Below are 14,945 nucleotides of genomic sequence, written 5' to 3'. Positions count from 1 at the left end.
TTAGCCAATCAGAATGCAGAACACAATGCACGATGCAAATCCGTGAAGTAGCGAAACCGTGAAAAGCAAACCGCGTTATAGCAAGGGATCACTGTATACATATACGTACATATACATGCCTATACAAGTAAAAGTAAAATAAAACTTGTCAACCGGTGGCATGTGAAACAAATCTTGCATATAGATTTCCCTAGGCAAATTTTTGACGTCATTGACAACAAGAAAACGCAAATAAGAGTCAGTTAAAATAAACCAAAAACTATGGAAGCGATTGTGTAGCAAAATTAAAAATAAAATTCAAAACCAGAAATGCTTTTACATTTTGAAAATGAAAAAGCATTTTTGACTCAAAATTAAAATGAAAAAGCAATCCACCAAAATGCTTTTTCATATTCTTCTTCTACACTAGGAACTGATAAAACACTAAGTAGTATAGAAAATGTATGTTTTCATATGTTATTCTTTATTATGTTACAGCTTTATCTTTAGTGTGAAGTGAACTCATTTTTAATTCTCAGGATTTATTCTTCTGTGACATTTCTTTAGTTTACAGCTGCAGCTGCAAAGCTTCCTCCCCTCCACACCTCAGTGAAAGAAATAGAATGCTCTTTGTGCAAATTTAGGAGTTATCCAGAGAAGCAATAAATATGCCATGGTCTCCATTTCAACCATCTAGGTTGAACATCTTATCCTTGGGAAAGTGTTCAAATTCGTGTTTTCATGTGGAGGTTGGAGCCGACCTTCACCCTGGATGCCGGTAATGGAACCTAAGGTTATCCAGGAATGATTGATTGGGACTCTTTTGATCATCGGAGTGTGTGCGCCGGTAAAATGGGCCCCGGAGAGGCAGAGCGGATCTGAAGTTGGCAACCTTGATCTATTGGCCAGGGATAGCAGGCAGGCTATCAGCTGACGAATCAGAGCGACCAGAGGAGGAGTTTCAACACACATGTTTAAAAGACTGTTGTGGTTCTTTTCTGTGGTTCTCAAGAAAATCTACGAGTAATTCGCATGTAACTTGTGCGTTTGTAGGTCTTAACTTGGAAATCCACATATGTCTGCATTCATGTTTTAATCTGTGATAGAACTATTGTCAGGGAAATAAACTTTGTGTATTTTTAATCCGGTTGAATACTTGTTTTGCTTTACCACTCTCGACTACGGAACACGCATGGATGAAAAGAACTGAAAAGCGAAGATTTCTTTCCTACAGTAGTTAGGAATATAAAATATCGTAAAACACTTTGCGTTTATTTGATTCTATTAAAGACATTTTGATAAGAATGACGGTCCCGCGATTTCGCTGCAGCTATAAATGTTTTCTGAAAAGTCCCGCCCCTTTAACTGTCTGCACCGATCATTCTTGGAGGGTTAATCACATGTCATCAGTCTGACCAATCAGAAGTGGTTAAACTCTTCACTTCCTTGTTCCGATTCTGCTCATAAAGTCGCTAAGTTCCAAACAAACACCAGCTAAAGCTCGTCTTTAGCGGTGTAGCTTTCCACAGAATACGGTATCAGACCGTAGAACAAGTGAACAAAACAATGAAGCTCAGGGAAGCAAGTCTGTCTTCGTTCGGCGGCTGATTTTACTACATCTCCCATGATGCATTCGGTTAAAGTGACAGCGTCTCAGCGCACAATGAGTCTTCCCTGTTAAACGTCTTGAAACCACAACAAACACACATCAAACAGTTTTTAAATCTTCTAACTTAACTTTTATAACAAATTTTAGAGAAAACAGCTGCAACTTCCAGCTTTTCTGCCACAATTATCACACTTTTGTTTACTTAAACTTTATTTAATAGGGACAGTGCACATTAATGAACATCTATCAAACAATGATAGGTGTAAACATGCTGGATTATAGCAATGATGCTAATTTGCATCCATAGTCCCTAGGCAGGAAACATAAGACAGGACAAAACAAAAAACAGAGTCACAGATACAATAAGAACACAAAAAGGTGGTAAATTATGAAAGTTAAAAGTCAGTGGCTACAGGACTGGTTTGCTTTCAGCCACTGCTTGAGCTGAAAGCTTGAAGGTCTGTAATGTTTGACATTCCTTTAAGTACAGTGGAAGACTGTTCCAGAGTTAACTGGCCTCTACAGATGGCTGTTTTTCTGTATGGAACCTCACAGTCCCCTCGAGACGAGGCCCTAGTCCTGAGAGCGCTGTGAGCCTTTTTAAAAAAAAAAGTCAGACATGGGAGGCGGAGCAAATTCTTTTTACATTTTTGGATGCTGGTGTGCCGCGGGATTTTTGTCAAGGTTAAAGTGTGCCGTGGCTCAAAAAAGTTGGAAAGACACTGACCTAAATACACATAAACCTACTCTTAAAAAAAAGAAGAAAAAAAAGAAAAATTGAATAAAATAAAACACACTTAAATACACATACGCTGCAGCTCCCTCCAAAAACACTGATTAGTTCTTTAAAATCTCTTGCCTCATGTAAATGGCAAACCCTCAATATTTGTTATGAAAAGTGCCCACATTTTATGATATTTGCCCATTGAGCCCTATATACTATATCTGAAGTATTCCATTTGTAGACACATCATCACTTCTCTCACCCATTGGACAAAGGAAGGGGGCTGTTTATCCTTCCACTTCACCAGGATCAATCTTTGTGCCAGGAGAGATAGAAAAGCTATTGCATTCATTTGATGTGAGCTTAGGCCCTCTCTGTTCGGGAGAGCTCCAAACACGGTTGTAAATGGAATGGGATCTATTTTCCTTCCATACAGATGTGAAAAAGTTTTAAAAGCAGAGTTCCAGAACTTATCTAGGGCAGTACATGACCAAAACACGTGACTCATTGTGGCAGGTGACTGGTTACATCTTGGACATCCATCGTCACTGCTTTTGTATATCCTTATTGGCCACACTTTATAGTCAATAATAAACTACCATGGCCAATTTCTTGTTTTTTTTCTTGGCTCTTTCAGACTGCTGAGCTGGTTTCTTTTCAAAAGAGCAAATCCTGTTTGACTGGTTGTAAAAGGTTAGATAAAATATAGTCCCAATGCATCTCTCAATCCAGTCACTGTCAGTTATAAGTGCAGCAGTGAAGGGTCTCAGAATGTGCTTCTTGTTGCGTATTCCCTCCAAGGCCTACTATTTCATAAGCTTTATCGTTTTTCTCATCTTTTTATGGTAAGTCCTCTGTTGTGCTTGTTGGAGTTTTTAATTTACTAATATCATATTTCTGTGATTTAGGCTGACATGGTTTATAATTGTTGGAAAGTTGATGTTATCATGAGACAGTAAGAGCAGTATCAGACTAAATCTGCCCTAAGCTGCACATTAAATACGTGTTGGCTAAAATTGCAATACAATCCATGTGTCTTTTTGTATTTTTCCTTCCTTTAGCATAGCAAAAGAAACACTCACACTCAGAGGTAAAATGATGTAAGGTGTAAGGAATGACGCTGAAACACACGGAGGCAAATATTCTGTTTAAATGTGAAAAATAGATAAAAAAATATTTTAATAATAGTTTACCTTTTTTAAACTTTTGCTTAAACTCTTTTTATTCACCAACTTTAAACAGGTAGTTGAAAATAATATGTCAGAAAAGAAATCAAAGCAAAACCATGATAATAATTATAACTTTAATGCACACTTTTTGCTACATAATAGGCAGAGAAGAAAAAAACAAGTTGGACTCAGATTTTTTTTAACGCTATGGCTTATGCATTTTCTGTTCCGGAAGATATTCGTTTGACTCTCTTGGTTTTTGTTCCACATAGTCCACTCCAAATGGAAACAGTAATAAGAATCCGTGAAGTTAAAATAATTCTGAAGGACTTCCTCATTCTAAATCAAACTGTAAACATATCCAGTCCAACAGGTAACAGATATAAGAATCCGTGAAGTTACAATAAGCCTGAAGGACTTTCTCATTGAACAAAACACTTGTTTAACGTGCGGCGCCATCAAACTTGAATATGTCTTCATTTTCCATTGCATATCAGTGAACTGAGCCATTTAATTGATCTAAATCTCAATGACTTTCTTTCTCTCTTGTCAGGCAATACAAAACATTTACACATACTATTGGTACCCCTTCTGTTTCTTATTGCCACAGAAAAATCATTGTATAACTTGGGTAAAATAAATGGTAATTGAGTGAATTGATCAGGACCAGGTTCGGAGCAAACATCTTCAGGTGATTCAAAAATCAGGGGATTGTTCTTGACAGCAGTTGAATTGCTATATTTAAAACAACCAAATGAGCTAAAACAGATTTGTTTCTTGTAAAATATACTGTAAGTAAAAAGTGTGGTATTGTTTTGTTCTGAGGCAAATTGTTCACAATAAAATGTCATTGTCTTAAGCAACAGTTAAATGTTGTAAATCATGCTTTGATTAAAAATTGTATGTGTTCAAATATGAACATAAATGATAGACTAATAAATACTATTTTTTATTTCAGGACTTTTTATCGCTACTCACAAGATATTATCCGAAACAGGTAAATGGAGTGACTTGGTGGTTCATTTTATTCATCTTTCAAGTGTTGTGTTTTTTATTTTTGCGTGCTCTACATTTACATTTTGTGTCGGTAAATTATTAAAAGACATTTGAAAGAAAAAAATCTATTTAAATAAAAAAAGGGAGTGCTCTTAATAATATTTTACAAGGCATGCAAAGTAGACCTCATATAGTGATTCTTAAACTGAGTAAGAATAAAATCAGAAAGCAGTTTTACAAAATGAATTACACTGTCATTTTTTAGTTAAAATACTTACAAAAAATAAACCGTCTGAATGAACTGTCTGTTAGAAAGGTTGTTTTACTTATGTACGCATCGCTAAAGGTGGACTTCCTCACCCAAACATTTAGGAAAAAAGTCCCACAAATTCTAAATATGTCAGGATGAATATTATTTGTTGATTCTGTCTGACATCATTAGAATTATTAATTTGATGCAACTTTAAAATGTGTTTTCTTTTTAAGCGCTTCAACAATGTGTTTTGACGACATGGAACTTACAATGGAGAAACAGACAAATGTAGTGGAGGCTAAACATCGTTCCAACAAAGTTAGCTGGAGCATTGAGAACCTTTCAATTCCAAATGGGTAAGAGTTTTTCTTCAATTTATTCTAACAAAACCAACATCTATTTGAATTTTTTAGAGGCTAATTATTTATGGGCGTTCCTGCATTTAAATATTGCGCAAACTGTCTGTTAATTCTATTTTAATTTAAATGTAACTTTTGTATGTCATTTTCAGAAACCTTGCTCTGGAGACTTGTTGAAAAGTCATTTTCTTAAGTGATATTTTAAATAAATAAAAAAACAATCCTGTTGGGTAAACAAGATGAAGACATTGCTATATTTTTTGTTCAAAAATTGCTGTTTTATTGTCTAATCACATGATATCATGTAATGATCTTTTCCCATAGACTAATTTATCCTCAGCCAAGCACACAGAAGGGGTAGGTGCATTTCAGTCAGTTACAATCATAATTTTCTGCACACTTGGTGTTACAGTAATTGATCTGGAGGTTTGACTGCTTTTACCTTACCTTGCGTAACCAGGTTGCAATCTGTTCACTTGGGTAATACTTTTTTTAAACACAGTGTAAACTGGAAACCTTTTATTTGCAAACTCACCACTCAACTTTTGAAAAAAACAAAAGCAGGTAAAGGAAACAAACATAATTAACATAATTATTAACCGCGCTTTCTTTAGAAAACCAGGTGACTTGAGAGCACGTTGGTACACTTCCTGCTGCTGACTTTTGTGCTCCTGGAGGACAAAATAGGCCTTTGGTGGTTTTAAAAAAGTGAGAAGGAAGAGTACAACAGTATTACTGAACTACACAATAGTTATTGCATGATTTTATATTGGTTGCTAAAACTGAAATATATGGAAATGTTCAAGGATAACTTTCTGTGTGTCTCAAAAATTTGTGCACTGGGAAAAATCTTTAAATTATTTATTATAAATGACCTGACCTTCAAATGACTACAGAAACTAATATGCTTTTAATATGTATTTTCTCAGACGCACTGATGTGAACTGTGTGACAAACTGGAATGTTCCACTGGTCTGGGAGGGGACCTTTGATCCAATTGTTATTGATGCAATCTACAAGAAAACCAACCCAAGAGTTGGAGTGATGATTTTCGCTGTTGGCAAGTATGTCAAGTATTATAAACCAGAGCTGTCAATGGATTCAAATATATGATTGTAATGATAGCTGGATGGCCTTATATAACTTTCAGTTACTTTCAATTCCTTTAAGTTTTTTCTTTATATGCTATATTTAGAAAAATAATAAATAAAAAAATACACAAAATAGGTTTTTTGTAACACTATTCAAAATCTGAATAAAAACATAATCCCTGGCCATCATGACATGATCAAGACTTACAAAATAAACAAAATATGAATGAATGAAAGATTTCATACTAGTTGGTTTAAAGGCATAGGTATGCGTTCGTGAACACTATCTGTTTTGTGTGCATGTTGACATGTGGACATTTTTGCGGCTAGCAGGTGTGTTGATAATATTTGAGTGTGTGTGAACAGGCCCCGCCCTTTTTGTACTACATTTGAACCGTACCGTAACGATAAACAACCAGTAAGCCTGTCTGCTCTATGCTGCTTCATGGTCTTACCCCCTTTCCCCTCCGATTATCACCCTCCTACCCCCCCCTCTCTCTAACGTCCCTCTCTCTTCTTCCCCTCTTTCCTTTTCCGTCCGGTCCAACACCAAAGATTTTCAAACATGATTGAAATTAATAAAGTTTGGCCTCAATTACAAAAGGGGTTTATTCAGACATACCTTTGGTTTGTCTGAAGATGAATAACCCCTCTTGTTAAAATAAAATATGTCCAACACAAGAGGCCCTCAGCTCTCATCTGTTTGCCTAGCTGTTGGACAGGACAAGTTGGAAAAAAAAAAAAAAAAAAAAAAAAAAAAAAAAATATCATATAAAGTCAAACTTTTTAAACTTCACCGGAGCAAAACTATTTTGATTAATTTCAACATGTTGCATGTCAAGGAGTCTGTGCCTTCATCAGGGAAGTCTCACATATCACAGGAATTGGTGGGGCAAAGACCAAGTTTCTAGTATTTTTTTTATTATTTTTTAGGAATTTTTTGTTCTCAAATTCCAAATATTTCAGTAATCTTTGACCATGTTTTTGGGAACTTCCTGTGTTTTTCTTTTTCATTTTGTTACACATACCACAGTTAAAACAGAAAACCACTCTAATTTACCTTGTGTTGTCATGTTTTGATCAATTTTTTATGACAAGAGCCTTTTGTTGGGTATATGATATTGGGTAACAATGACCCAGCAAGTGATGGTGTAACTTTTTATAGCGAAAGTGTTCTAGGGTTAAAAACAAAGGAATGCACTGTACTTTGGGAATGTTTTCCTTTTTTTTAAACTTTTTTGCTGGCTGAGCCTCTGTGTTGGTTTTTGGTTAAAAGTCACATTCAATGTTTGACATGTGTCAGTAGTAAACCATTTTGCAACAATGTGTGCGCAAATAACTCTGTCGTCTGACAGAGCTTCTGGCACAAACGGAAATAAACTTTCCCTTTGATTTTTTTTTTTGCTTCTTTGAAGCATACAGCCCCTAGGCTGCATACCCAAATGTTACCCACAAAGGGCAACATTTTATTTTTGATACACAACAAAAAGTTGTCAAATTGCATACATTTTGAACCTAATGTGATATTTTCAGTGTAAAGTTGACAGATATAATGTATAAAAAACATATTTTATTCATTTTTTTTCCTGTCATTTGAACAGATATACTGGTTTTCTGAAAGGTTTCCTGGAAACGGGTGAAAAGCACTTTCTTACTGACTTCAGAGTTACATACTACATCTTTACAGACAATGAAAAGGAGGTTCCTGCAGTAAGTGTCTCTTCATTAAGCTTTAGTAAAACCATTGAATACAAGATCATTTTGTACTATAATGAAAAAGGTGTCAGGTGGGGGGGACTGGTGAGCAGGAAGGACTCAGAATTCAGAAACAGGAGCACAAGGTTCCAAGGCAAGGGGTTTATTAAACAAAAAGCGCTGCAGTGCAGGAAAACAAAACTAAACTGTGGGCATAAACGTGAAAACATGGCAGAAGACAGTCAGGGACAAGACGTTACACAAGAGCCATTACACGAGAGACATTAATGGACCAGCCCAAGAGGAAGGCAGAGACAAGACTTATATACAGACAAGACTGACAAGACACAGGTGAACATGATCAGGGCAGATTGGGACCAAGGAAGTAAAACTCAAGAACATGACAAAACAGGAAACCTTTCAAAATAAAACAGGAAACAGAACTCAAACATGACTAAAACAAGAAGGGAAGCAAAAACCAATAGAAAGAAACCCAAACCATCACAAAAGGAACCAGTTTAAAAAAAGACAAATTGTGTTTTTAATTAAAAATTAATAACGTATATTCACCATGACTTTATGAATATAGTAGAATTCATATTACATGCTTAAATACTATAGTAAAATACTAACAAAATACAAACTAACTGATAAATGATGCTTTATTTTAGATAGACACTCCTGTCATTTATATTGCCTTCCAAATATGTACCCAAACTTGTTTTCCTATCCAAGAGAACAAAACTTAAGCAAAGCGAAGCAGTTTGGGTTCAGTAATGTAAATATTGTTGAAGTTGCCCTGCAATGCACTGGTGAAGTGTCCAAGGTGTACTGGGGGTATTGGATGCCATTCAGTTGCTGGGTGGGATCATTGTGACCCCAGATGGGAATGAAGTGGGTCTGGAATACGTTTCTATTCACTTGTATGGAAGGACACATGTGGAATGCGGTGTGTGAGCAGGTTATTTTGAGTCTTGATCAGAGGAAATAAGTGCTAAAGAAGAGGTTCTCTGTGACAAAACAAATATTCAATCTTTTTATTATTATTATTTTCAGAAAACGAGTTAGAATTGCAAAGGACTTCCTGGTTTTCTTCAGCAAGAGAGAGAGTCTACTTTGGATGTCAAAGTTCAGTTACCATGAAAAGTTAGTTTTGATTTTGAGCCAAAACTGTTACAATTTTCTTCAGCAACAGGCAACATCATAAGTGTGCATTTAATTTCTTTAGGTTAAATAACATGGAGGTTTCCCTCACAGGCTGAGTTTCATTTAGGTTTATTTTCCAGAAAGCAGCAAGGTCTCAGAGAAATGGTCAGTACCGTTTACAGGAGCATTGGATTAACATGATTTTAATTCATACAAAAAAACACGAATTTCATTATTTTTTTACTTCATATATATTTTTTTAAAGGATTATGGTTCATTAAAATGTTTGTCTAAGGGTTGTATCCTTGAAAAATCTTATTATTCAAGCAACTTTTTTGTGTTCAGAAGGAGTTTAGTTTTTTATTTGAATTCAAATTAGTTAAAATTGTAAATTTTGTCTTTTTTCCTTTTCTTTTTTTAAATCTATTTTCAAGATTGCTCTAGGTAAAGGCCGGAAAATTACAGTTCTTCCTGTCCCTTCAGCCAAACGCTGGCAGGAAGTGGTGTTCGGCAGGATGAAATGGGCAACCATCACTATCGACAAACAGGTGGAAGTCCAAGCACACCATGATTTGTCATGATACACTCAAGACACAACATCATATTTATTAAGTGTTTTCCAATTGTGTCCTGTCAGTTACTAAAAAAGAATTATAGTATGTGGTGCTAAACAGTTTTGTACATTGGACGTGAGTAATTTTTGACAGCCTTTGTGTGTGCGAGCAACAGAAAATTCTTTGGTGTTGTATAGTCCCATTCTATGTTATTTTAAAAACAACAAAAAGTAAATTATTTCAGGAATGAAACAGTAGATTTGTGTATAAAAGTTTGAGCCCAAATTCACAATGAGGAGTGGCTGATTTAGCAATAAGAACACTTAGCTCCACCAAGCTCCACCAAGCATATTGTGTTATAATCATATCTGATAACATCTTTCAGATAATATTTTTATGTATGTATGAACACATCAAGGTAAATCTTTCTGATCTAGTTTTTTCTAAGAGTACTTCTGGTAAATGATGTATGATAGACTTTAATTTTCTTAAGTCAAGGGAAAATAAATTTCTTCAAAGTCAGCCAGGATCGAAATGTTTCTCAAATTCTATATTAAAACTCTACATTACATTTAGCAATATATTTAACAACAAGAAAAAATTGTGTAGTTGAGTTTGAATTTTCTGTGTTGTGTTTACTTTTTCATTGATTTATGGTTTTAGATCCGCAATGAGGCAGATTATCTTTTCTTGATGGATGTTGACAGTCTTTTCCACAATCGTATTGGAGCAGAGTCTTTCAGTCGGCTGTCTGCGGTCCTTCACCGTGGATACTACAAGGTTTTACTCTATATTTTCCATCCTTCCATCATTTTGTTGCCAAGTGTTGCATTAAGTTAGTTTTGGAAGTTTCTAATTTTTACATCTTCCCCATTTGTTCAAATTAATTATCCCCAAAATGTCCTTCTTTAATAGAACACTGAAAGAGCCAATTTTCCTTATGAGCGACATCCTGAGTCCAGAGCATACATCCCTGTTGGGGAGGGGGACTACTACTACACAGCAGCTGTCCTGGGGGGATACTTAGAGGACATCTATAACCTTGTCAGGTAACCCCACCCACCACCACATGTGCTCGCAACAGCTTGAAATATTTTTGTGATCTTAACCATCTCAAAAACACCAGGAGTAAGTTATGTTTTTATCAACATATTGACACAAACCAAGTTGTTTATCCAAATATTACTTTGTTAGTTGTCTTTTGACAGTACCTCCTATGAGTAACACAAAACCAAACTTGTTGAGAGAGATTCTCATTCATACAGGGGACATTGTCTTGAGATTGGGTCAGGACATGTGGATTTGTATTCTTTCTTGATGAGTTTTGCCTCAATCCCAGTATATTTATCAGTCTGAATGAGGCTGGGTTCAAGCCCTACATATATCCTCCAGGTGGGTGGATATATGAGTGCGGACTTAAAACGCGGAGCTGCTGCGCAAAAGTAAATAAGTCTACAAAAAGCTCAGTTCAAAAAGACCAACACAAAAGGTTAAACCTTTCAGAGTTATCCCACATGATCTATAGCAGTGGTTCTTAACCTTGTTGGAGCTACCGAACCCCATCAGTTTCACAAGTGCATTCACCGAACCCTACTTTACTGTAAAAGAAAAAGATTTTTTTTCCAAATTCAAGACATAGTTTTTCCACTGGTGCACAAATTGAACCGTGCAGAACAAAACCAACATTGTGCATGAACTGTCAACAAATTACATACCTGCAAATCAGTGTGACTTCTGCTGTTGCCTTTGAGAGACCAGTTCAGATATGCGTGGCTTCACCTTGGCAAGTGCTAGTCTCATGTCGTTTTCAGGGCAAAGTATGTTCCTTTTCTCTGTGTTTATGTCCAGCATCCTCCAAAAGGATTTCTCACAAAGATATGTTGTAACAAATTGTGTAAAAAACTCCAGGGCTTTCTTGGAAACAACTGGATCCTTTTTCATTTGTTGACACCAAAACGTTGAGAACGTTGTTGTTCTGCAGAGTTGCTGCATGGCTTTGCTGAATTTCAATGATTTCATCGAGGTATTCATCATTGATCTCTGCTGTCTCAACATCAAACGTGAACGGCGTTCTCACCCATGCTGGATATGAGTCTTCTGCAGTCAAAAGACTTTGCCACCTCTTCTAAGTGCGTGACAATTCCTTGTTTCAGTTCCATGGGTACAGAAATTTCACCAATTCCAGACACATCTTCCATCTACTGAAACAGTTGTCAAGAAGGGCAAAGTTTGCGAAATGATTGTTATTTCTTCGTTGTTTCCATAATAGTAGCTTTTTTTGAAAAGCCTTCAGGTTTTCTTCTGCTTCCATGATGTTGACTTCACCCCCTGCATCTGCTGATTAAAGTGATTAAGAGTTGCAAATATATCTGCCATATATGCTAAAATGAGAATGAACTCAGATTTTTTGAAGCAATCTGCATGAAAATGTTGGTGCTCTTCCAAAAACAAGGCTAATTCCACAGGCAAGGCAAAAACACAATTCAGCACCTGTCCCCGGGATAACCACGGCACACTAGAACGGTCCAGAAGTACCATGAATTCAGCGCCCATTTCTTTGCACAGCTGACTGAAAATGCGGTGCCTCAGAGCACTTTTTGCACATAATTCACACAGTCCACTACAGTTTTTAATACTTCTGCCATTTTTGGAGTCAAGGCTTTTGTTGCCAACGCATGCCTGTGCAGAATGACAATCATGTGTGGTGCATCGGCTTTTACTAGCGCGCCAAAACCAGACTTTCTTCCCAGCATGACTGGAGCTCCATCTGTACAAACTGCAGAGACCATATCCCATGAAAGCGTATTGTCTCTGAAGAAGTCATCCACCAGCTTCCTCACATCGTCTGCCTTAGTTGTTGTTGTAAGAGGCTAACAAAATAAAAACTCTTCTTTTATCATGTCGTCTTTCACATACCGCACAAAAACAGAAAGCTGGCTTAGGTTAGCAACGTCTGTGGTCTCGTCAAATTGAAGGCTGAATTTTGCCGGGCTTGAAATCAGATCTGCGACTACTTGAGTCAAAATGTCTTTACTCATGTCCTCTATTCCTCGCTGATGGTGTCATCTGAAAGAGGGATTTGAGATAATATACCTTCGGCCGCTGTTCCTAGTATCAGATTTGGCGTTTTTAACGCAGCTGGCGTGTGGCTTGCCCTGATTTGCGATCAGGTACGCAACTTCATATGATGCTATGAGGATCGGTTTGTTAATGAGAACCAATCCAAGAGCAGGCAGAGAGGCCTTATCATCAAATCTGGCTCTCTTCACCTTGAATTCAGGAAGCGTTGTGTTCTTATATTCGCCATCTCCATGCAGCTTCTCAAAGTGTTCCTTTAGTTTTGCCGGTGCAAGGCTGGAGTTGCTCAACTTGGCATTGCAAATCATGCAGATAGGACGCTGACTCCCATCCCGTTCCGTGATACATGAGAATCCATATTGTACATATTCGTCTGACCACTTTCTTTTTTTGCTCAACATAATTTGTATGGATTAAAATATGAAGAAAATAATTACACTATGTACTTCGACAACATTCACACGTTGAATCACTCCTGAGTGCGCTTACTTCCTCGCGGCACTGATAGGCCAAGCAATGTCACGTGATCATTTGCAGCCAGTGATGGCCAAGCGGGGCATATCATTGTGTACAGACATGATGAGTCGGGGACCGGCACAGAGAGACCCAGACTTTTGCCCCCTTGTTGCTACATAGTAGCAGTAGCGTGAAGGGTCTTGCCGAAAGACCCACACTGGATGAAGAACATCGCACCTTCAGGGAAACAAACCATGACCATGCACCAATCCAACAGGCATCCAACTGAGCCATCCAGCCACATAATGAAATTCTGTTGTCCAAATGTCATAGATACATTGTCAGATTGAATTGGACGGACTTTAAAAAAAAAACTCAAGCCATATGTGACCTCAACTATGTTATAGCCCTGATTTTAACTTCTCTCATTTTATCAGGTACTGCTATGAACAGTCGGAAGAAGATTCCAAGAATAAGATTGAGGCAGTTTGGCAGGAAGAGAGCCATCTCAACAAGTATAGTGATCTACAACTAGCACATCTCTAAAACTACTATCAACAATCTCAGACCAGAAACCAGACATAACATTAAAGTTTCCTCCTCTTTCTGTTTCACAGGTACCTTCTATACAACAAACCAACCAAAGTTTTGTCTCCAGAATATCTGTGGTCTGATTATGATGCGGTACCAGCAGATATTAAAGTTGTCAGGATCTCCCAGTTGAAGAAGAACTATGCAGAGGTCCGACCCAATGGTGGACATTAAAGTTTTGAACCACAAGAGTTTTTACATTTTGTTTTACGAGAACTCAGGGGCATTTTGTTTCCTTCTGTCTTTAGACCCTACGTTTATGTATGTCTGAGTGTTTAGTGTTATCTTAAAATGTCAGATATTTTCCTACTTTAATTCAATATTCTTAGCTTTCATTTAACAAACTATTTTCCAATTTTTTCCCTCTAATCCTTGTTCAAAGATTTTCTTTAATGTAGTCAAATTTTCTATTAAAGTTGACTAATTCCAGTTTAATCATACAATATTTTTACTTTTCGTTTGTTTTAATTGTGGTGACCTGGGGGGTTATACTTCAGCCTCTATGACTCATGGGAAGTGGGGAATCTTGGGTGAAAACCATGAGTGAGAGGGTTGTGAGCAGAAGTTAGGTGCATGCCGTTTGACTGTTGTGGTTGAGTTCAAATAAATGAGTTTCTGGAAGAATATTACATAATCTGTCTCTCTCTCTGCTTCTTCCTCCCTGATAATGCGTACGAATTAGCCAAATAATTAGCAGCTTGGTTCTTGCTTCTCTGCTACAGTGACCTACCAGCTGAGTCCAGACAATATTAAATATGTCAATGGAAATCCTCATTTATAATTACTAAAAATTAGATTGACATTTTAAAGTGAAGGCATTTGTTTCGTCAGGACAAATCAGCATTTTAAAACTATACTGCACACTAGGCCAAGAATGTTGACCGGTATAAGTGAAGTCAATTAGACTTGAAGAAAAATCTGCATTTGCGAAATTTTGAGACAAAGATATTAATAAACCAAACTTTGACTGAAAGAGGCTGTTTAAAAAAAGAATGAGTCAGGCATTGTTGAACAGCTCATACAAAAGTTGTCTTTCATAAAATAATCTCAGCTCCGACTGTTTTCAACGGAGTTTAAAGTACAAATCTTCTCAGTTTTATTCTTAAGACAAGGATGTTGTCCATTTGTCCTAGTTTTTTTCCCCCTGGATTAACTGTTTCGCTCTTCTAAAAAACAAACAAAAAAAAAACAATGTTGCGTTTATGCAGATTTGCAGAAAAAAAGACTTAGTTAACAATTGGTTGT

At 36.7% G+C, this 14,945-nt stretch overlaps 1 protein-coding gene across 4 annotated transcripts in view; it reads left to right on the top strand.

The window, feature by feature from the left end:
• Nucleotides 1-14,334, top strand: part of LOC101155669 (globoside alpha-1,3-N-acetylgalactosaminyltransferase 1) — a 46,579-nt gene extending 32,245 nt beyond the window's left edge. For 3 of the 4 annotated variants that reach the window (XM_023953534.1, XM_020714881.2, XM_011492162.3), the window contains 10 exons: nt 4,440-4,478; nt 4,964-5,086; nt 5,414-5,446; nt 6,019-6,153; nt 7,782-7,890; nt 9,456-9,569; nt 10,239-10,355; nt 10,491-10,624; nt 13,547-13,624; nt 13,727-14,334. In XM_023953534.1, the coding sequence (XP_023809302.1) occupies nt 4,974-5,086; nt 5,414-5,446; nt 6,019-6,153; nt 7,782-7,890; nt 9,456-9,569; nt 10,239-10,355; nt 10,491-10,624; nt 13,547-13,624; nt 13,727-13,874 (981 nt within the window). In that variant the 5' untranslated portion in view covers nt 4,440-4,478; nt 4,964-4,973 and the 3' untranslated portion in view covers nt 13,875-14,334. Of the gene's footprint in view, nt 1-3,000; nt 3,158-4,439; nt 4,479-4,963; nt 5,087-5,413; nt 5,447-6,018; nt 6,154-7,781; nt 7,891-9,455; nt 9,570-10,238; nt 10,356-10,490; nt 10,625-13,546; nt 13,625-13,726 lie in introns of those variants that run through there. The other variant, XM_004067239.4, reaches the window with a different exon arrangement.
• The last annotated feature ends 611 nt before the right edge of the window (nt 14,335-14,945 follow it).

This window comes from Oryzias latipes, chromosome 3 (assembly GCF_002234675.1).
Source record: "Oryzias latipes chromosome 3, ASM223467v1".
NCBI classification, from domain to species: Eukaryota; Metazoa; Chordata; class Actinopteri; order Beloniformes; family Adrianichthyidae; genus Oryzias; species Oryzias latipes.
The sequence above is the reverse complement of the archived record's forward strand: the minus strand, read 5'-3'. Positions and strand labels throughout refer to the sequence as shown.